This window comes from Aspergillus stella-maris, assembly GCF_047715825.1.
Source record: "Aspergillus stella-maris strain CBS 113639 unplaced genomic scaffold BDV14scaffold_28, whole genome shotgun sequence".
NCBI lineage: Eukaryota > Fungi > Ascomycota > Eurotiomycetes > Eurotiales > Aspergillaceae > Aspergillus > Aspergillus stella-maris.
In genome coordinates, this window is record NW_027396822.1 from 135620 (window position 1) to 156314 (window position 20695).

At 50.1% G+C, this 20695-nt stretch overlaps 7 protein-coding genes across 7 annotated transcripts; 2 read left to right on the forward strand and 5 right to left on the reverse strand.

Annotated features, from left to right (window-relative positions):
* Positions 1-1002: 1002 nt before the first annotated feature.
* BDV14DRAFT_173596 (glycosyltransferase family 20 protein) lies at positions 1003-3615 on the reverse strand. The gene is made up of 6 exons (XM_073768760.1): positions 3352-3615; positions 2766-3160; positions 2330-2702; positions 1910-2280; positions 1519-1858; positions 1003-1466 (listed from the first exon to the last, which is right to left on the reverse strand). The coding sequence occupies exons 2-6, from the start codon at positions 3067-3069 to the stop codon at positions 1355-1357; spliced, it is 1500 nt and encodes a 499-aa protein (XP_073627994.1). The 5' UTR covers positions 3070-3160; positions 3352-3615; the 3' UTR covers positions 1003-1354.
* On the reverse strand, positions 3616-5273 carry BDV14DRAFT_173598 (putative metallo-beta-lactamase domain protein). The gene is made up of 5 exons (XM_073768761.1): positions 5133-5273; positions 4959-5075; positions 4845-4857; positions 4423-4782; positions 3616-4363 (listed from the first exon to the last, which is right to left on the reverse strand). Exons 2-5 carry the CDS (start codon positions 5037-5039, stop codon positions 3942-3944), a joined length of 876 nt encoding a protein of 291 aa, XP_073627995.1. The 5' UTR covers positions 5040-5075; positions 5133-5273; the 3' UTR covers positions 3616-3941.
* A 264-nt stretch (positions 5274-5537) lies between these two features.
* Positions 5538-8811, reverse strand: acoA (aconitate hydratase ACO1). Its single transcript, XM_073768762.1, has 6 exons — positions 8588-8811; positions 8441-8458; positions 8300-8365; positions 8185-8204; positions 7491-8089; positions 5538-7433 (listed from the first exon to the last, which is right to left on the reverse strand). The coding sequence occupies exons 1-6, from the start codon at positions 8621-8623 to the stop codon at positions 5827-5829; spliced, it is 2346 nt and encodes a 781-aa protein (XP_073627996.1). The 5' UTR covers positions 8624-8811; the 3' UTR covers positions 5538-5826.
* Positions 8812-9224: 413 nt separating this feature from the next.
* Positions 9225-10771, forward strand: BDV14DRAFT_173604 (putative C2H2 finger domain protein). The gene is made up of 3 exons (XM_073768763.1): positions 9225-9817; positions 9890-10069; positions 10126-10771. The coding sequence occupies exons 1-3, from the start codon at positions 9777-9779 to the stop codon at positions 10241-10243; spliced, it is 339 nt and encodes a 112-aa protein (XP_073627997.1). The 5' UTR covers positions 9225-9776; the 3' UTR covers positions 10244-10771.
* Positions 10772-11040: 269 nt separating this feature from the next.
* On the reverse strand, positions 11041-12259 carry BDV14DRAFT_173605 (putative mitochondrial carrier protein). Its single transcript, XM_073768764.1, has 3 exons — positions 11663-12259; positions 11267-11603; positions 11041-11215 (listed from the first exon to the last, which is right to left on the reverse strand). Exons 1-3 carry the CDS (start codon positions 11929-11931, stop codon positions 11141-11143), a joined length of 681 nt encoding a protein of 226 aa, XP_073627998.1. The 5' UTR covers positions 11932-12259; the 3' UTR covers positions 11041-11140.
* BDV14DRAFT_189840 (vacuolar protein 14 C-terminal Fig4p binding-domain-containing protein) lies at positions 12215-18944 on the forward strand (the record flags this gene model as incomplete). Its single annotated transcript, XM_073771255.1, has 13 exons — positions 12215-12264; positions 12523-13180; positions 13233-13316; positions 13363-13486; positions 13534-15056; positions 15837-15948; positions 16053-16219; positions 16274-16955; positions 17010-17761; positions 17816-17920; positions 17971-18089; positions 18144-18223; positions 18280-18944. The coding sequence occupies 13 exons, from the start codon at positions 12215-12217 to the stop codon at positions 18942-18944; spliced, it is 5121 nt and encodes a 1706-aa protein (XP_073627999.1).
* An 841-nt stretch (positions 18945-19785) lies between these two features.
* On the reverse strand, positions 19786-20093 carry BDV14DRAFT_200302 (uncharacterized protein; the record flags this gene model as incomplete). Its single annotated transcript, XM_073773479.1, has 2 exons — positions 19786-19982; positions 20066-20093. 2 exons carry the CDS (start codon positions 20091-20093, stop codon positions 19786-19788), a joined length of 225 nt encoding a protein of 74 aa, XP_073628000.1.
* Between the last annotated feature and the right edge of the window lie 602 nt (positions 20094-20695).

Sequence of the window (20695 nt, forward strand, 5' to 3'; positions counted from 1 at the left end):
GCCCCTTCCTCTTCCTGATATGAGCCCGGCTGCACGCATGTCAATGGAGGAGTTCTTGAGTGGTTGATTAGGTTTGCACACCGCAGGTCTTCATAGTTCTGTTTGCATGGTGAGGGAAAAAAAATGTTTTAAGTACTAATGATAGCATGTATTTCAACTTGCTCATTTGGTTCCTGGTTTTTGTTTCTTCTGCTGTTCGTTTGTTTGTCTCTAGTGCTGTAGCATCTCAACTCCGCGCTCACACTACATCCATCCGACCACAGGCAGATCTAGATACTTGAAATCCTTATAACTAGACTCCTTCCCCATTGTAATTACTTTCTGTTTGTTTGCACCTTAATCTAGTTAGCTGATTTCCAAGAAGAGGGAAGGAGGTCGCAAACGAGCTGTTAACCTTCATCTTTGATGTACAAGACACAATGAGCCACTTTTGCCTCTCCGCCAGACTCACTAGATATAAGATGTTGGAATGATAGTCCTTTTCCAAAATGTAGAATCTACAATCTCTTTTCTATCTTTACCGTTATCAGTGCCCCAAGGGTAGTAGTAACCATCATCCTTACTACGCTATCTCTACCACCCGCTGTACACCCAATATGACAACCTACTCTCCGAACCAGATGAATCACACTGCACGCGCAGTCATAGACGCACTAGCCCATGTGATCAATTTCCCGTACACAGAGATCGCGATTATAGGCCAGCGCGCTGTGAGCCACCATGTCCCCGCCGTCGATGAAGTCAAGGTGCCAACTCACATCTACTCTCTTCTCCAGTACCTAGAAGTGATGATTGACTACGAGACCGCTCTGCCGTTCCCAGAACGCGAACTTGTCGAGAATACATGGGAGCTGTCTTCCAGGCGCTATCTTAGACAAATACGAGGCAACACCCCCAATAAGCACCGGCAAAGCAGATGTCGAACCACAGTAGGAACTTTTAGCCAACTACGCTCATGAAGAACAACAAGTTACAAGGTGCTGAGGCTCGCTCAAAATAAGAGTTGATGTATGGAATGCAATATTTTCTATAGATAGAAAGGAAACGCGAATGCATCAACAGTCATTAGATACATAAGCCAACGCCTCTAGCCCTGACCCACAACATGCCAGGAGTCTAGTCATGCGCGAGACTCCAAACTCATACGCAGGAGGATTTGAAGGAAGAAGATTATCCCGAAAGGTTCCTTGTGCTCTTTGTATGCGAGAAGCCGCCGGAAGCCTCGAAGCGTCTCTTTTGGCGTCTTCTAAGTCTTGCCGTCGTTGTTGGCGCGGTGTGGCCACATATGCTCGGCCTTTTAGCCAAAACAGTTTTCATAGTTGACTTTAGCTAGTATACCGTGGTCAACCAATGTCTACTGGGTCTCGGCGCCGTTCGGAAGGGAAGCGTCCTTGATGGGAAGTTTCTCCGCCGCTTGCGCTGAGATTCTCTTCAACTCAGTGACAAAGGATTGGCCCCAGAAGGCACTAGGAGGTATTAGCCGAATTCGCTCGATGAATACGAAGATGGAGGACAGACCTTGTGTACTTGCTGACATACTTGTCCAGCTTCGAGAAGTTCAGGGCTCTTTGCTCGTCGCTCATCGTAACGGCTTCGTGATAAGCCGCTGCAAGTTCCTCGGTGTTCCAAGGGTTGACGATTATACTACCGTTAAGACTTTGAGCAGCACCAGCAAACTCAGACAGAACCATTGACCCGTGACGCTTCTCTTGAGTTGCGATGTACTCATATGAAACCAAGTTCATACCGTCTCTTGTAGAAGACACAATGCAAGCATCTGATACAGCATATAGGGCAATAAGTTCATCAAAGTTGACTGACTTGTGGAGGAAATGGATTGGCATAAATTCGACGGTGCCTAAAGCTTGATTAGCCATAAAATCACAATGAGAATATAGAAAAAACTGACCGAACTTTCCGTTGATCCTGCCGACAAGCTCGTTCACAACAGCTCGCAGGTTCTGATATTCTTCCACGTCTTGCCGACTAGGCACTGCCACCTGGACCAACACCACCTTTCCAACCCATTCTGGGTGGTCGCTCAAGAAGACTTCAAGAGCGTGTAGCTTCTGAGGCACACCCTTGATATAGTCCAGTCGATCAACACCAACCATAAGCTTGACGCCCTGGAACTTTTGCTCGAGCGTGGCGATGCGCTTTTGAACCTTTTCTTTCTTCAAGCCCTCTTTAAATTTGTCTGGGTCGATACCAATCGGGAAAGCACCGCACGCCACTATTTTGCCCTGGAACTCGATGCCATTCGGTGTAGTTGGTAGTCCCCTAGAGATGTTAGTTTCCCTGGCGCATCTATCAAGATTTGAAGACATACAATAACCGTGAGCAAGCGCTCAAAAAGTGTCTTGTGTAGTCGTAGGTATGGAAACCGATAAGGTCGCAGTGGAGAAGTCCGAGCAAGAGCTCGTTTCGTACGGGCAGGATACGGTAGATCTCACTGCTAGGAAATGGGGTGTGAAGGAAGAATCCGATCTTGATGTTTTTCTTGGAATCCCCAATTTCTTCACGAAGCATCTCGGGAAGGAGCATCAGGTGGTAATCGTGAACCCAGATCAAATCTCCATCCTGGACTTCCTTTGAAACAGCCTGGGCAAATAGGCGGTTCGCATCCTTGTACGCCTCCCAAGCAGACTCGTCAAATGTTATCTCACCGGGGTGGTAATGGAAAAGAGGCCAGAGGATGGAATCTGTTCGATGGAGCAAGTACTGTCAGCATAAGACCTCACTATTGGGATTCGTGCTGGACTGACTGGAGAAGCCGTTGTAATGTCTATCCGCGAGTTCATCATCAATAAATACAGGCACAGCGTTATATTCGTCTTTTAATCGGTCCTTCACGATGGGAATTTCCTCCTCCGGTACCTCCAAGCCGGGCCAGCCGTACCATTGAAAGGTTGTAGTCTTCGATAAGCCGCTCAGACCGCTGACCAGACCGCCGGAGGACATAGAGAAGTCATATTTTCCATCTTCAGAACGCTTGATGGTAATAGGTAGCCGATTAGATACGAGGAGGAGTCTCGACTCTTGCTGGTTGGAGCTCTCAGCAGCGGACATCGTGGAGGAAACGCGCGGTGGCTCGTTGAGGCGGTGGAGAAGGATAACTAAGAACGAAAGTCGATGGAGAGAAAGTAAGTTTGCAACAGTTCTATACCACAACGAAGGTTAGTATTGTATCTCAACAAATAACTTCGCGAGATTCATGGTATAGTATCGGTGAAGGACAGAACAAAGCAATACAAGGAAGAATACAAAATTAGTCTACAAAAACCTTGCGATCAATTGACCGCATTTGAAGAGGGTCCGCTTTTTTCATAAACCAACGCAATTCCTGCTTACCTTTTGTGGTTGTCACTGAGCGCGGGGAGTTGTCAAAGGTGATCGGAGCCTGAGGAGGGGCAGACTTGGGAACGAGAGAACGTGAGGTAAAACAGAGGTTATAGGCTCTTCACTAACGAGCTCATCGAAGGCAGCAGAGAGGGGTACAGGCGTGATAATGGCCGTATCGTCGTTTTGTAGTGCAGACCCAGCGCATCCAAGGATTCAAGGAATGGTTGAAGTGATGACGATAGAATCCAGGCCGGGGCGGGACAAGTTTGGTCCACCAACGATGAAGTCAGAGAGCCTTGACGGCCGGCAACCCAACCAGCCACTCAGCGCCGCCAAACCGTCGCTTCTATGGGGCCTTCTGCTTTCCCTAGAGTTCTGTCATATCTTCGATTGGTCTTTATCTGTATAATCCGACTTGGTGTTCGGTGGGCCTAGAAGATTCTGTTCTCGTTTCCTACCAGGTACTGAGCATTGCATCTTGGCGTCAAGCGGGATTTGCAGCACCTGCCAAGGTCACCGTATTTGAGGCTGTGGACGCTCTACATACATCATACCAAGAAAGCAGGAACATCCCCCGCGAGTCACCATTACGGCCCAAATTATAAGGCTGACTTCCCGGTGTTGAGGGTCCATCGGCCCGAATCCAAATCTTGTATCACCTTCCCCTCAGCTTCCAGCTTGTTCAACACTTGTATCACACCGTTTGCTGCTGGGAGATGCAGGTTCTCTGGGACGTTGTGGTAAATGATCTTCACAATCTCAAGAGGGGTCCACGATAATTTGCGCTCTGGTGAGCGCTCCCCATTCCCAACGTCTAGTTTCCCATACCGGAGCACTAGAATGATCTCGTCTTCACGTTGTTGTCGGTGCTTGATATACTCTTCTATTTTTGCTGTAGCGCTCTCGACCACGGCACCGTGACCGGGGTACCCTTGACCCGAGACGCGGTTTTGCATTCGCTTCAAGCTGTCGAGGTAGGCTTTTAGATCCTCAAATACCGCCGTTCCATGGCCTAGAACATCTGAAATCCCAAGAATCAGCATCCCAAAACCTGAGTGGGTCCAATATCAAGCTACTCACTGTCACCTGTAAAGACCGCATCCTCTTCCTCAAGCACAAGCATCACATGATCAACAGTATGGCCTGGCGTGTGAGCAGCCTTCAGCGTCGCTCCCTCAACACTGAAAACCTGTCCGTCTTCAATATTGGACTGTCCCTCGGCCGGTTGGTGTTTATAAACTATCACATCTGGGCATAGCCGTAGCAAATCAGAAATCCCCCCAACATGGTCATGGTGCCAGTGCGTTACAAGCGCCTGGTGGACCGTCGCCTTCTCATCGCACAAAACTTGTTTTAAGTTAATTGCCCACGATGACTTCCCCTCGCCGGTGTCGATGAGGATGCGACGCGGGCCTTGGCCTACTAGGTAGGTATTCGTTCCTGCATGAAATCGTCAATCTTTGTCCCAACACATAATGGAGCCGGAGTCTAGATAGACAAACCTTGGAGAGTAAACTGTTTCCGAGTTCGACTCGACGTTAGCATCCTAGAACAGCTACCGCCCAACATACAGGCATATCACGAGTAACACAAAGCAGGAAAAAATAGGGGCACACCTTTCCGGGATTCCCTCCAAGAATGCGCACCACCGAGGCGCTCAATCTCTCCACCTCAGGCAGTGGGACTAACTGGGCCATCACTAAGTCAAGATCTCGTAGATATGAAGTAGTAACCTGTGAGACTTTGGTCAGCTCAAGCTATACCTAGAAGATGCGCAACGCTGTACTTACAGACGTGTTCCGAATGGAGCGACGAGAATGAAGAAGATAGGCGAGCTTGATTTCAGAGATTTTGGAAGATTCACAGTGTTTGTATCAGGAACGGGTTGAAGTCTAGTTACCCCATGAAATTCCCCGGCACTGAGATATGGTCAACACCGAGGCGGGGCACGCGGATAGGAGCCGGCCTCGGCCAGTCGGCAGACTGGAGCACGCGATCTTATGTCATCGCCCACTGAGAGCTCGCAAATTGATAATGGCGACAAACGAATCGTATAACAATGAACAAGTGTATTACAAAAAGACACAATAGTATAAAAGCCGGGGCCTATAAATGTGAAATACGCTTGGGCTTGTCATGACCACAGAGTACGGCATTGGCGGGTCAGTTCTGGAAAGGCTGTATGTAGAACTACGTGGATAAAAGACTACAATGAAGACAATTTGAACGTAAGGAAATAGTATATGGTATGCATCCAGTCCCTAACATACAACGGATGGTGTAACAAAAACAAGTGATATATCCATGTAGTCCACCCAGTGGGTGCCAAAACAACCCATGAACAGAAAGCGATTCGTTAAAAATTTTCAGAACCTCACTCCGTGATATCAATCATCAAAAGACCATTAGCAGCTCGACAGCTGCCTTTCTCTCCTCGCTGCTGGCTGATCAAACGCAAAAGACACATAATTTACAGAAGGCCGTTTAGTTGCCGGACTTGCGAGCCATCGTGTTAAGGGCAGAGCCGTCACGGAACCATTCGATCTGGGACTCGTTGAAGGTGTGGCTGAGCTTGACATCGAAGGAGGCACCATCCTTAGGGTGGACACGGAGGGTCATGGGCTTGTCAACAGCGAGCTCAGTGCAGAGGAGGTCGACCTTGGCATCGTGGGGAATGCGGTCGTAGTCGGCGGGATCGGAGAAAGTGAGAGGAAGCATACCCTGCTTCTTGAGGTTGGTCTCGTGGATACGAGCGAAGGAACGGGTGATGATAGCGAGACCACCAAGGTGACGGGGCTCAAGAGCAGCGTGCTCACGAGAAGAGCCCTCACCGTAGTTCCAGTCACCAATGACAACCCACTTGATGCCACGAGCCTTGTAGTCACGGGCAGTGGCGGGGACAGCGTCGTACTCGCCAGTGAAGGCGTTCTTGATCTTGTTGGCCTCGCCGTTGTCAGCGTTGACAGCACCAATCAGCATGTTGTTGGAGATGTTGTCAAGGTGACCACGGTACTTGAGCCATGGGCCAGCCATGGAGATGTGGTCAGTGGTGGTCTTGCCCTGGCACTTGATGAGGATGGGGATGCCCTCGGCATCCTTGCCGTTCCACTTCTCGAATCCAGCAAGGAGCTGGAGACGGTCACTGGTGGGGGAGACGGCAACCTCGACGCTGCTGCGGTCAGCAGGGGGGGCCTGGTAGGTGTCACGGCCGGGGTCGTAGCCCTGGTTGGGCAGACCATCACCGGTGGGAGCCTTAAGCTTGAACTCCTTGCCGTCCTTGTCCTTGAGGGTGTCGGTGAGAGGGTTGAAGTTGAGGGTACCAGCAATGCTGAGGGCGACGACGAGGTCGGGAGAGGTGACGAAGGCGTGGGTGGCAGGGTTGGCGTCGTTACGGCCGGTGAAGTTACGGTTGTAAGAGGAGACGATGGAGTTGGGGGTACCCTTCTTGACGTCCTGACGGTCCCACTGGCCAATGCAAGGGCCGCAAGCGTTGGCAAGGATGACACCACCGAATTCCTCGAGGGTCTTGAGCTGGCCATCACGCTCGATGGTGGCACGGATCTGCTCGGAACCAGGAGTGACGGTGAAGATGGACTTGGACTTCAGGCCGTGGTCAATGGCGTCCTGGGCGATGGAAGCAGCACGGGACATGTCCTCGTAAGAGGAGTTGGTGCAAGAACCGATCAAACCGACCTTGAGCTCCTCGGGCCAACCGTTGGCTTTGACGGCGTCCTTGAACTGGGAGATGGGGGTAGCCAAGTCAGGAGTGAAAGGACCGTTGATGTGAGGCTCGAGCTCGGACAGGTTGATCTCGATCAGCTGGTCGTACTCAGAGCCCTCGTCCTCACGGAGGTCCTTGGCGTAGGAGCGAGCGAAGTCACCGATGGCCTGACGCTTAGTGGCCTTCAGGTAGTCGTACATGCGGTCGTTGAAGGGGAAGAGAGAGGTGGTGGCACCAATTTCAGCACCCATGTTACAGATGGTAGCCATACCAGTGGCGGAGAGGGAGTTGACACCGGGTCCGTGGTACTCAATGATGGCACCAGTACCACCCTTGACAGTGAGGAGACCAGCAACCTTGAGGATGATATCTGGAGAAACAATTAATATCGTCCTGCCGCAGAGATTAAAGATTGATCAAAACTTACCCTTGGGAGAGGTCCAGCCGGACATCTCACCAGTGAGCTTGACACCAATGACCTTGGGGGCCTTCAGTTCCCAGGGAAGACCAGCCATGACATCGACGGCGTCAGCACCACCGACACCAATGGCAGCAATGGCGAGACCACCAGCGTTAGGAGTGTGAGAGTCGGTACCGATCATCAGACCACCGGGGAAAGCGTAGTTCTCGAGGACGATCTGGTGAATAATACCGGAACCGGGCTTCCAGAAACCAATGTTGTACTTGGCAGTAGAAGAGGCGAGGAAGTCGTAAACCTCCTTGTTGATCTCGTTGGCACGAGCAAGATCCTTCTCACCACCAATCTGGGCCTCAATCAAGTGGTCGCAGTGGACGGTGGTGGGGGTAGCGACGGAAGGCATGCCAGCGGACATGAACTGAAGGATAGCCATCTGAGCGGTGGCATCCTGGCAAGCAACACGGTCGGGACGGAGCTTCAAGTAAGACTTGCCGCGCTCGATGTCTTGACCATGAGGGTCGTCCAAGTGAGAGTAGAGAATCTTCTCGGCGTATGTGAGAGGACGCGTCAGGCGACGGCGAACGATGTCCAAGTTCTCGGACATCTTCCTATAAGTTGAAAAAACATGTTAGTCAATGCTAGTTGTCCACGGAGGCCATATCATGACACTCCGCGAGTTAGTGTACCAAAAGGCGCTGCATACTTGTAGTTGATGTAGTTGCCCTATGATGCGACCGTTAGCGGACTTTGTCCGTGCGTGCCAGCTCATCCGAGGCAATTGAACATCACCACGGTGGCAGGAATGATAGAGTACTAACCTTCTCGTGAATGCACATCTCGACCTTCTGGTCAAGAGCGGTGGCCATGCCCCGGGTCCCGAGCGTCTACGTAAATTGTCAGTTTTCCTCATTCTCAAGTTCCCAATATTCCAAGCCGGGCGAGCCAAGGTTAAGGCTTACAAGGCGGGACTTGGGGGCCTATGTCAAAAAACCATATTAGCGTCTATACGTTCAGATCATACAGAAGCCGGAGTCCAGTGCGCGCAAAGCACGCACGACAGCGGACTCCGGCGGCGATGCGAGATGACGAAACTGGGGGAGACTCACCAGCGCACCCATGCGCGCAAGCCGTGTGGTGATCATGATGGAAGCTCTCTATGCAAGACGGCTAGGCCAGATGGAGAGCAGGTCCAAGCAAGCTTCAACCTGGGGAAGTAGCAAAAGATGGAGTGGAGAGTGAAAGGAAAGAAAGAGAGTTCAAATCCCAAGGGAAGGATGTTGATTAAAAAGGAAGCTTGGGGTTTTTGGAGTGCGAGAATTCTTGTTTGACTGCGACCCTCTGGTTGCTCCTCTGAACCGGAGTGGAGGAACCGTAACCGCTGATTACAATTACAGCCGTCCGTACGCTTTCGGGACCGCCTCAGACAAAGCATGCATCCGGAGACATGGAAGATGAAAGGAGCTCCTCCGCAGCCATAGAGAGGAATGTTGTACAATTTGACCCAACTAACACTGTTAACATGCTTTTAATAGTATATATGCAGTTAAATACTCTCCATCTTTATGAGATATCTTCTTAAAGGGCCTTTCATACTGTGCGGCGCATTCCCCATGGCGACGAGCGATACCGTCGTGTCCTGTAAATACATAGATGGTAATCCTGGCATGTGAGACCCGTAATGCTGACGGCCAATGGCAGCGATCTGATTACACCCTTCGCTCAATGAACCCTTACATCATAGATCAGCTCCCGAATCATGTCCAGGTGATATGGCATGAGATAAAGCTCAATGCCTGCAGCTGAAAGGACGCATTGACATCAGTGAGCTCATTTTTGTGATGTTTTGATGGCAAATAGCTCGTTCGGGAGCTCCAACTCCTGAGACACGATTACTTTGTTTCTCCCGCAACTGGCCGGCGAAGACTCGGAGCAAGGTGCCGGAAAGAGTGGAATCGTCATAAAATTACCGCCAGCTATGGCCGTACGGAGAAACGCCCAAGGTAAACTGCCACATAACTAAGCCGAAACAGAGCCGAGGCCTACCGAAAGAGGTGCCTCCGCGGCCCGTCGCCCAAGACGCCCACTGGCCACGCGCCAAGACTACGTTGAGTTGGACCAATCGCGGTCGCTGAGTTTTTACGCTTGCGCTTCCGCGCACACAACGCTCTTGAAGTTCAGATTCTCGACCCGCTTTCACGCCGCCGCGGCTTTAGCTTCATCCGTTTATCGGTGATCAGGTCTCCATACTCTGGAACATCGTTTTGTTTGGATCTGATTAGGTCGATATTATTCAAGATGGGAGCTGTCAGAAGAACAAAGACAAAGCGCAGGACCAGGTATGAAGCATATTCTTCTGTCTTTTTTTGTACTCCTACCTCAAGTCTAACACTAACTTTTTTTTTCTTCAGAGACTATGACCAGGTCCGCGCGGATGTGCAGAGCTCGAAGCACCTCGAACAGTACAAAGCCACGAAAGATGCCGAAGACCTCCCCGGCTTAGGGAAACACTACTGCGTCGAGTGCGCGAAATGGTTTGAAAGCGACTACAACCTGGTGGCGCATAGGAAGGGCAAGAATCACAAGAGAAGGTTGGTCATTTTCGCCGCTTCATTTGCGCAACTGGAGCTGACTTAATGGTGTCAAGGGTTCGCCTTCTCCGCGAAGAACCTCATTCGCAGAAGATCGCCGAAGCTGCTGTAGGCTTGACTACGGATAACGGTGTGCGCTCGCACGAGGCCAACAGCATGGCCATCGATAACTGAGCTGAAGCTGAGCGACTGCTCAAAACGTGCCATATCCGGCTCTACGGCCTCGGACAAGCGTCCTGGTAAAGCAACTAAAGGGTTTACATTTTGCTTTGCCATTGTCTATTACCTAGAGGCAAGCTCTTCGCCTTCACCTGCGCCTTTATCACTTGCGTGGCCATCGCACGAACACTACAGCTTCAAGCAACGCAGTTCTCGAAAAAAAATTTCAGCCAATCACAGCATCCACAATTTCTCACGACACGTGAAACGAGAAGTGCCGAAAGTCGCCAGTTGCTCCATGCCGCCGAGTCCGCCGTCACATTGCCCCGGCGCACTCGCCGCTTCTCGGAACTTGTACATGATACAGGCCCACTTTTTCCTAACATCGAAATGAAATTCGTTTACAGCGCCGCTAGCCCATACACTTTGAACCTTGTGCATAGATGTTTACGGAGTAGGGTGTGGGAGACTAAAGTGTCTTCACCGGGAGCCGTTATTGTCATGCCATACTCTAGGTTTTTCTCAATATCAAGTAAATATCATGAGTTATGATTGCTTTTATTTCTGACGTATGCGTCTTTTCTGCCGTAGTGTCCAGGCATGCCTGTTGTACACAATACATGGTACATCTAGAGAATATTGGCATCGCAGGACTACTGTTGCAATGCAGCGCCCTGTAATAGTGATAGTAGATCTTGTATGGGTCATGTTTGAACCTTCGTATTCCCGCTAATAATTGCCGGGGTTCGATTGCAGAGACATCCGTCGGGAATGTCAAGATATATATAGTGGGCAACACGCTACGTCTGAACGGCAGGCTCCTTCTGGCGTACCAACCGCCATAGTTCTAGTAAAGTGCTTTGGGATAGATATCGTCGCAACTCGATAGTGTAGCATCCCCAATTTCCATCTTCATGCCATATCTCCGAGTGGCTGATTCCATGTCGGATCTTGTAGATATTTCATAAGCCATTCGTATGTTGCCCACTTGTAAAGAGTTAGCACCCAGTTTTGAAACAAGGTAGAATATCCGCATACCTGAGCTGCGTTCACGATAAATGCACGTAAGCTGCAAACACCCAGTCCGCGATAGAAAGCCTTTAGGCCTTCCGTATGGTACATCTCCTTAGCCAACCCAAGGGAACTCATTCCTCGTCCATTCGACTGCGCTTGTAGCAAAGGGCGAGCCTCAGCATAAGCTTCAATCGTATTTGCCTGCAGCCGTGTCTTGACCACGTCAAGTGGAAAGACAGAAGCCCAGGTAACTACTCCCGCAATCCCTCCGCAGAAAAGGACATTCCACGGCAGGCCGCCTGCAGCATCTTCGTAGCCGCGAGAGGACATGAACCTCTTGCAGTATTCGTAGGCCCAGAAGCTGCAATCTCGGTCAGTAGGTACCTAATTAGAACGAGAAACAATCAGCGGTGTACATACTAGAAGCCATAGCCTATGGAATCCCTAGCGCAGGTTATGCCGCCAGCGTAATATAACCCTCTCCAGCCTTGGCTCCGGACAATGTCTTTCGCGACAGTCCACGAAGAGACACCAGGGCGAGCATCGAGCTGTGCTCGGCATTTGATATACTCAGTAGGGGAAGAGACAGTCCAGCTGGCAATTCCACCTAAAGCTCCAGCAATCCAGAGTTTATATAAAACACAATTTCTGGGATTTGTAGGATCAGTGACCGTGTTATCCAAAAGCATCAATGACCGGTTGTAGGAAACAAAGAGTAAGGCATTGAGAGCTCCATATCCAAGTATTGGAGCCGCAGCACCTATACCAATGTCAATGCAAATTTATAGTAATGCAAGTTTTAACATACCTCGCACAAGGGAAGTGGTATTCTCGAAGCGGGACAATTGCCGAGGTGTTGCCGAGCCATTTGTGAAGCTGTTGGCCTGTAACCGAACCTTGACAAGATCAAGAGGATTCCCAATAATTATACCAATGGCGCCGCTGATATAGCCGGCCCAAAAGTCTGCCGACATGAATCAAAGCACGCGATCCGCAAGGATCATTGGAGGAAAGCATGCAAGGTGGGAGCAGATCTATGCAAGCCCGCTGCAATGCGGGGGACTTTCGGGCTTATCGGAACGCTTATCAGCACGTGACAGCGCGATCCTTTGGCGTTCGGGTGCCTGGCCGGGCCAAGGCAACAACGCGTCCGTCGCCGAGAGGCAAATCATCCTCTGACAACAGCAATCAACAGGGGTTGTCAAGAAGCGCGGTTGGAATCACAAATGTGAGTCGAGTCATTGATAAATTTTTTGATTGAATATGGCTGATAAACAAAGGTATCGCCCGCGGCTCTCCAACCAAGGCGGCGATGTCACACCTGTAGCATCGCGCGTCGGCGCCACACCGAATTCCCTCGACCGTCTTGCGAAGCCCTTCAAATGTCCCGGTTCAGCTACACCTACTCGAGCCTCTGATAAGCCAGCCAGAAAGAGAAGGAAGGTCAACTATGCTGGGGCCGATGGAAATGTCGACGATGACAGTGTGAAGCCGTACACCAACGAGGACCGCCTGGCACTCGCAACGCGGGATGCCAATCGATTCCCCGTATTCAAAGCGAAGGATAAGGAACTAGCGTTCAAACAAAGATTCAAAGTGCCTATGGTGAACAAGGTGGGAGGATATGACAGCTCTCGACCAGCACCGACTTTGGGAATGAGGCAGGGCGCAACCTTCGTCGTAAAGCCTCTGCATGACCCAAGTGGAGAGTTTGCGATCGTTCTCTATGATCCGACTGTTGATGATGTTGATGAAGGCAAGCCGGAAAAGAAGGATGAGGAGAATGAAGAGGAGACGCTGGATGAGCCTCTCGTCCACAAGAGCTTAGCCGATATCCTTGGGCTCAAGAAGAAGGTGGAAGATCGTCCCAAGGTTCCGGTTGTCATTGACCCTAGGCTCGCAAAAGTATTACGTCCGCATCAAGTGGAGGGAGTCAAGGTAAGTCCTCCACAGAGTTCCGTTCTGCAAAAGCATAAAATAACCAGTATAGTTTCTCTATCGTTGCACGACGGGAATGATCGACAAAAATGCCAACGGCTGTATTATGGCTGACGGAATGGGACTAGGAAAGACCGTAGGTTTGGATATCCTTCGTTATCTTATGAGGCTAACAAACGTAGCTTCAATGTATTTCTTTGATGTGGACACTTTTGAAGCAGTCTCACGAGGCCGGAAGAACTACGATTCAGAAGTGTATCATTGCCTGCCCGTCAAGTCTGGTGGGAAATTGGGCCAATGAGCTTGGTGAGCGTTATACTAGCCCGCCATTATGCGTTGGTTGACCAGAACAGGAAAATGGCTTGGCCAGGGCACGATCACTCCTTTTGCCGTAGATGGCAAAGCCTCGAAGACAGAACTCACAACCCAAATGAAGCAGTGGGCTATTTCTTCTGGTCGCTCTATCGTTCGACCAGTACTCATTGTTTCCTATGAGACACTACGTATGTATGTCGACACACTAAAGGATAGCCCCATCGGGCTTCTTCTTTGCGATGAAGGTCATCGATTGAAGAACAAAGAAAGCTTGACCTGGACAGCACTCAACAGCCTCAACGTGCAGCGACGGGTGATCTTATCCGGAACACCCATCCAAAATGATCTATCAGAATATTTTGCCCTCCTCAATTTCGCAAACCCAGACTTGCTCGGATCTCAAAATGAGTTTCGAAAAAGATTTGAATTACCTATTCTTAGGGGAAGAGACGCAGCCGGCACAGAGGAAGACCGAAAGAAAGGTGACGAGCGTCTAGCCGAGCTTTCTGGTATCGTTAATAAGTACATCATTCGGCGGACGAACGACATTCTGTCGAAGTACTTGCCAGTCAAGTATGAGCATGTGGTATTCTGCAATCTCTCCGAGTTCCAACTTGGCCTGTACAAGCACTTTATCGACAGTCCCGAGATCAAAAGTCTTCTCAGAGGCAAAGGAAGCCAGCCTTTGAAAGCCATCGGCCTCTTGAAAAAACTTTGCAATCACCCAGATCTGCTCAATCTTTCCCAAGATCTTCCGGGCTGCGAGCACGCATTCCCGGACGATTATGTTCCACCAGAGGCCAGGGGTCGCGATAGAGATATCAGACCTTGGTACTCAGGGAAGATGATGGTTCTTGACCGGATGTTGGCACGAATTCGGCAGGACACCAATGATAAAATTGTTCTCATCAGCAACTATACACAGACGCTCGATGTTTTCGAGAAGCTTTGCAGGTCTAGAGCATACGGCTCCTTGCGGTTGGATGGTACGATGAACGTGAAGAAACGCCAGAAGCTGGTGGATAAGTTCAATGATCCAAACGGTGAAGAATTTGTCTTTCTTCTCAGTAGTAAGGCTGGTGGATGCGGTCTGAACCTGATTGGTGCTAATCGCTTGGTTTTGTTCGACCCCGACTGGAACCCGGCCGCTGATCAACAGGCTCTTGCGCGAGTCTGGCGTGACGGTCAGAAGAAAGATTGCTTTGTTTACCGCTTCATCGCGACAGGCTCGATCGAAGAGAAGATCTTCCAGCGCCAATCCCATAAGCAGTCTCTTTCCTCCTGCGTGGTTGACTCGGCCGAGGATGTTGAGCGGCACTTTTCGCTCGATTCGCTCCGTGAGCTCTTCCAGTTCAAGCCAGAAACGACGAGCGATACGCACGACACCTTCAAGTGCAAACGATGCAGACCTGATGGAACACAGTATATCAAAGCGCCAGCAATGCTATATGGCGACACTAGTTCCTGGAACCATTTTGTGAACACTGGAGAGAAGGGTCAGCTCAACCAAATTCAGGACCTTCTCATTCGACAAGAGACTCAAGAGCGAGACGTCTCTGCAGTTTTTCAATATATCAGTCACTAGGTATAGAACGATTAGGGCCATTGCCCCGTCACTATTGGAGTTATACGGCGGCATCAAGTATTGGAAAAAGCCGAATCTTGCGCTTTCATAAGCTAGGAGTCCTGGCTTGGTATTGGTGTTACTGGAATATCATTTGGACAGCGAATTATTGGGATATGTAATTATCGAAATCTTGATAGCAATGACATTTTGTATGAACTCGAGTCTGTGCTCCTTATATCGAGGCATGTGCGGAGAATGGCATAGGATCAGTGGTTTCGAGTGGTCGAGCCGCTCGGAGGCCCCTACGTCACTCCACTTGGAGGAGTTCCCTGCCAACGCATCTTCACCGTTCCTCCCCACATGGCTTTCTGACAACGCGACAGCGCCTTTCAACTGGCTTTTGCTAGCCCTTTGTTTGTTTCTCCGAGAATACCGCTTCCGGATTCGACACTGACCTTTGAAATAAGAGAGTTCCTTGCCTCCCTACGGAGTACAGTTCGAGACGCCCATAGGCACCGTCAGCTCACCGCCCAGACTCCGACAGGGCTCCAACCATGAGAGGAGTCGCTTAGAGCTTGATCTTGAAGCCTGTGTTTGCCTGAGAGATGGATCACTCAATCCAGCGGTTGCTGAATGACAAGCTTTATGATCGGAGGAAGCAGGGGGCCCTAGAGTATGCGCATCTGACATCTTCCCCGCGATCTCAAGCTCCTAGCCTTTGTTGCCGCGAGCTACTTGCAGTTGCTAACCCTCTGTGAAACATGCAGACTCGAGAAAGTCGTCCGGGATTCCGCGTTTAGAGGAGACCATGAGGTTATACAGAAGGTTGTCGATCAGCTATGTCACGACTACGCTTATGCGGTCCATCAGCCGCATGCGAGAAATGGTGGCTTGATCGGACTTGCTGCGGCTTCGATAGCTTTGGGATCTGTGAGTTCGCTTGGATATACTAGGCTATAAATCGGATGCTGAGACCTGGTTTTCAGGAAGGAGTTGCTCCTTACCTCAAAGAGATCGTGCCGCCGGTCCTTGCTTGCTTTTCGGACCAGGATGCGAGGGTTAGATACTATGCTTGCGAGAGCATGTACAACATCGCGAAGGTCGCAAAGGGAGAGATATTGTTGTTCTTTAACGAGATATTCGATGCGCTAAGCAAGGTATGGCCACTGGAGCTCTGAACATGCGGGGTGCTCTCACTGACATAAGCGCAGTTGGCTTCAGACTCTGAACCATCCGTCAAGAACGGCGCCGAGCTACTCGATCGACTTGTGAAAGACATCGTCTCCGAATCAGCCGCCCATCATGTATCCGTATTACAACTGTCTGAAAAACAGTCGGCCGACCCTGATACCTTGGGAGATGATCTCCCAACCGCGTTTTCCCTCCCGAAGTTCATACCATTACTGAAGGAACGAATTCATGTCCTCAGCGCATTTACGCGGACGTTCCTAGTGTCATGGTTGACTCTATTGGATACAATACCAGATTTAGAGCTGGTCTCATACTTGCCCGAATTCATTGCAGGCTTAATCAAGTTCCTAGGTGACTCGAATAGAGATGTTAATGTTGCGACACAAGGTCTCCTTGACAGGTTTCTGGCGGAGATCAAGAGAATTGCTCGCCTCAAGAAGGGATTGGCGGAAAGTCGCAAAGGTCAAGGGAGTGACAACAGGCGATCAATTATCAGCGACAATACGAGTTTAGCCACAGATCCAACAATCGCCATTGATGCTGAAAGCAGTGACAACGTAATTGACGATTCAGAAGCTGAATTTGCTGTCGAAGATGAGGAAGGGATGAACACCGATGGTGACTGGATTCCTGGACAAGATGTACAAATCGACTACTCAAAGCTCCTAGACATCCTTGTGGGATTCGTTGACACCTCTCACGGTAAGTCTCTCTTCCAGCCCTACTTACCAATAAAATTCACTGACCTGAATGTAGACGAGGAGATGCAGTTGACTGCCTTAAGATGGATTGATAGCTTTTTCGAGATCAGTCCGGAGGATATCCTCCCTTTCGTCCCACGCCTTCTTGACCAGATATTGCCAGCAGTGTCCAGCAGCTCACCCGCCGTCAAAGACATTGCGCTTCGCGCTAATACGTCGCTTCTGGACTACATCTTTAGTCTGACCTTGTCAGAAGAAACCCCAGAAGACCATCGCCAGATGATGGCCTCTAAATTACCTAAAGAAAGAGCATCGACACCAACCAGTAGACCCGATCTCTTTGGTACGGATTCAAGAAAAGCTTCACCTCGAAATAGCATTATGTCTGCTGTGCCCTCACCTCCGCCAGATCTCGACTACGGCTCCATAGTGACGTCTCTTACTCTTCAATTCCTGAGCGAACATGAATCCACCAGAATAGCCGCGCTTTCCTGGCTTATAATGTTACATCGCAAGGCCCCCAAGAAGGTCGCGGCGTTCAATGACGGGATATTTCCTGCCCTTTTGAAGACATTATCCGATACATCGGAGACTGTCGTCACCAAGGACCTCCAGCTTCTCTCACAAATATCAAGGAACAGTGAGGATACCTACTTTAAGTCGTTCATGGTGAACCTGCTCCAGCTATTTTCCACCGATAGAACCCTGCTGGAGGTCCGTGGAAACCTCATCATTCGGCAACTGTGTCTAAATCTCAGCCCTGAGCGAATCTATCGAACCCTTGCCGACTGCCTGGAGAAAGAAGACGTGAGTTGGTACCCGATGGCTAAAAACTGTGTCGCTAACCCAAGATCATTGAAGGACATGGAATTTGCCAGTATCATGGTACAAAATCTCAACAATAATCTCATCACCGCACCGGAGTTGTCAGAGCTCAGAAAGCGGTTGCGGAATTTGGACTCCAGGGTAATGAGACCCAACATAACTTCCGAATCGAAGCTAATGATAGCCAACAGGAGGGCCAAACATTCTTCGTGGCTCTGTTCAGATCCTGGTGTCACAACGCAGTCTCTACATTCTCTCTATGCTTGCTTGCGCAGGCCTACGAGCAAGCATATAACCTTCTCCAAGTATTGTAAGTGAAGCAAACCTTGACAATCAAAACTCAACTAACCCACCATCCTCGCAGCGCCGAACTCGAAATGACAATTAACATGCTCATCCAAATCGACAAACTCGTTCAGCTCCTCGAGTCACCCGTTTTCACCTGTACGCTCACCCTTCAAGTCAACTCACCCCCTCGAAAAACTAACCAAATATAATAGACCTCCGACTCCAACTCCTCGAACCAGAACGCTACCCCTACCTCTACAAATGTCTCTACGGTGTCCTCATGCTCCTCCCCCAATCCTCCGCCTTCGCAGCGCTCAAAAACCGCCTAAACAGCGTAAGCAATATCGGCCTCCTCCACACCGCGCCACGCCTCTCATCTTCATCCGCTACATCCTCAACATCAGTAAACACCCCCTACGACCGCACAAGCACCCGCCTCAACCGCCGCGAAGACTCATCGTCCTCAACAAGCATGTCAATTCGATGGGTAGACCTGCTCGAGAAATTCAAATCCGTACAGGAGAAAACGCGAGCCTCGCAGAGAAACCAACAACGGCCCTTCGACGGCGGCGTCGGACCAGGCGAAAGCCCCTCATCACTCGCTTTCAACGGGTCAATGGGGCTAGGAATGGGAGGTAGTCTAGGCGGCGCGCTTTCAGGCGCAGATAATATTCGGAATCGCGATAAGACGCTCCCTGATACGCCGAGATCCGCGTTTGGTGGTATTGGTGGTGGGAGGGCGTCGCCTGCTGCTGGGGACGGGGCTGGTTCTGGTAGTGGAAACGGAAAGGGGGGGATTCTGACGCCACAGAGGCAGAAATCGGGGCTGCCGAATTTGGGAAGGTTGCGGATTGGGGGGAGGAGTAATAAGCGGTGATTGTGAGATGTAGGACGATTGGAGGGAATGAAGGGAGGGGGTTGGGGATGGATTAGGGATGATTGCGGGGTTTAATGTAGTTAAGGCTCTTGTGTATGGTATACTAAGGTACTTGCATTTTATGGAGTGTTTGATAATTCTGTACTCTGCCTACTCTTTACTCGTCACTCGTGTTTATGAAAACCATGCAATATAGGTAGTGATGCTGACACGAAAAGTTGAGCTTTTGAAGTTGTTTTGTATTTGCTCAGGGTCACATCACATCAAGTATGGATGTGCCGCTGTAAGCCTGTAAGATATAGAAATCGTATGTACAGAAACCGGAAGAAAGTGGCCTAGAAAACTGAAAAGAATATAAACAAGACACCGGAATCAAACAAAAAGTCGCTAGATGGTCCTCCGTAGAGAAAAAGGAAGGAAAGCTGTTTATATATGAATGGAAAAAGCAGCCAATATACTTCGCCACGGGTTTGTTGATATATCGAATAAGATGATGCTCCAAGAAGCCGGAGAAGGACATTCGGAGGAAAGGATATGCAAGAATCATAGATGGCGTCCGAAGAAGCGGGAAGTATATTGGCGGAGTGGCCTGGTGTTGTATTGTGTCAAGCTACTCAGCCGAAGAAAGCGAGCATGCTTATGCCGAATTGTTTTGTCGAGGCTAAATCGAGAGGGCTGGACGAAATCAAATTGAAGGCGTGGGCTCTCGTCAAGGTTGATGAAAGAGAACAGAGTGCAAAGGGTCATTGCGGCCTCCACCTGGGACATAGCGGGGAAGGCACATCGTCACAGATAAGGAATCTAAGAAAGTTGATAGATGTGGACCGATGTCGATGCCTCTTCACCGAGCTCGAGCGTCACTCGACGAGGAACCCCAGGATTTCCAGGATCCAGTAGACTGCTTCGAGACGGTTCCTGATGATGAGTTCGAGCTGCTTCCTCCGTAAACATACTCCCCATCAACGTATTGGACTTCGGTGAATGTTGTTCGGTGCTTGCGGCGGGCGTAGCGTTGCTCTAACCGGTACAGTTCCAGCTCTGCGTAGAGTGTTTGTTAGCATCGAGCTGATGTCTGGCTTTGATATTCGGCCCATTTGGAATTGAGATATAAAGTGACGTACTCGCTTGCAGCTTCTCGATAAGACCCATTGTGTAAGATGTTGCTTTTTCTCCTTTCGGTTTTCTGAATGCGACTCGTTCGACTGTCTGAGGGACAGTTCGTGGAGGTGATAGGTTCGATTGTGCTAGCGACTTGGATTCGTAATCAAGTTATGTTTTGCTGACCACAGAAGATTAGCAGATGCGACTTGAAGGTGAGTGAGACAGAGACTCCGTTGAGGTCCGAAGCGCAAGGCAGCGGGTAGATGCAGCTGATAAGGAAGGCTACCCACCAATTCAATACAAGGATATGTTCTCCGGTCAACGAATCGAGTATCCGCGCAGCTAAGTGAAGCAAGAAGGTATGCTGAAGACTGAAGAAAGTGAGTTAGGAGAAGACCCAGGTTGAAAGATACGACGTTGAGCAGACTGGAGAGGGGAAGCGCACTGGCGCCGGCGCAGGGACAAGGATCAAACGGAGTGGGACGGGGCCTGCTCCAAACCCCAAACGAACGGGCGAGACAAGAGATTGAAGAGACTAACTGGCTAAACTAGCTAGTGCAGGAAGACGGTAGAATAATAGGCGATTTGACTCGATAGCGTGCCTGGGTCGTTTGTGGATGGCTGGTGTCTAGCGTGGTGAGATTATTGTT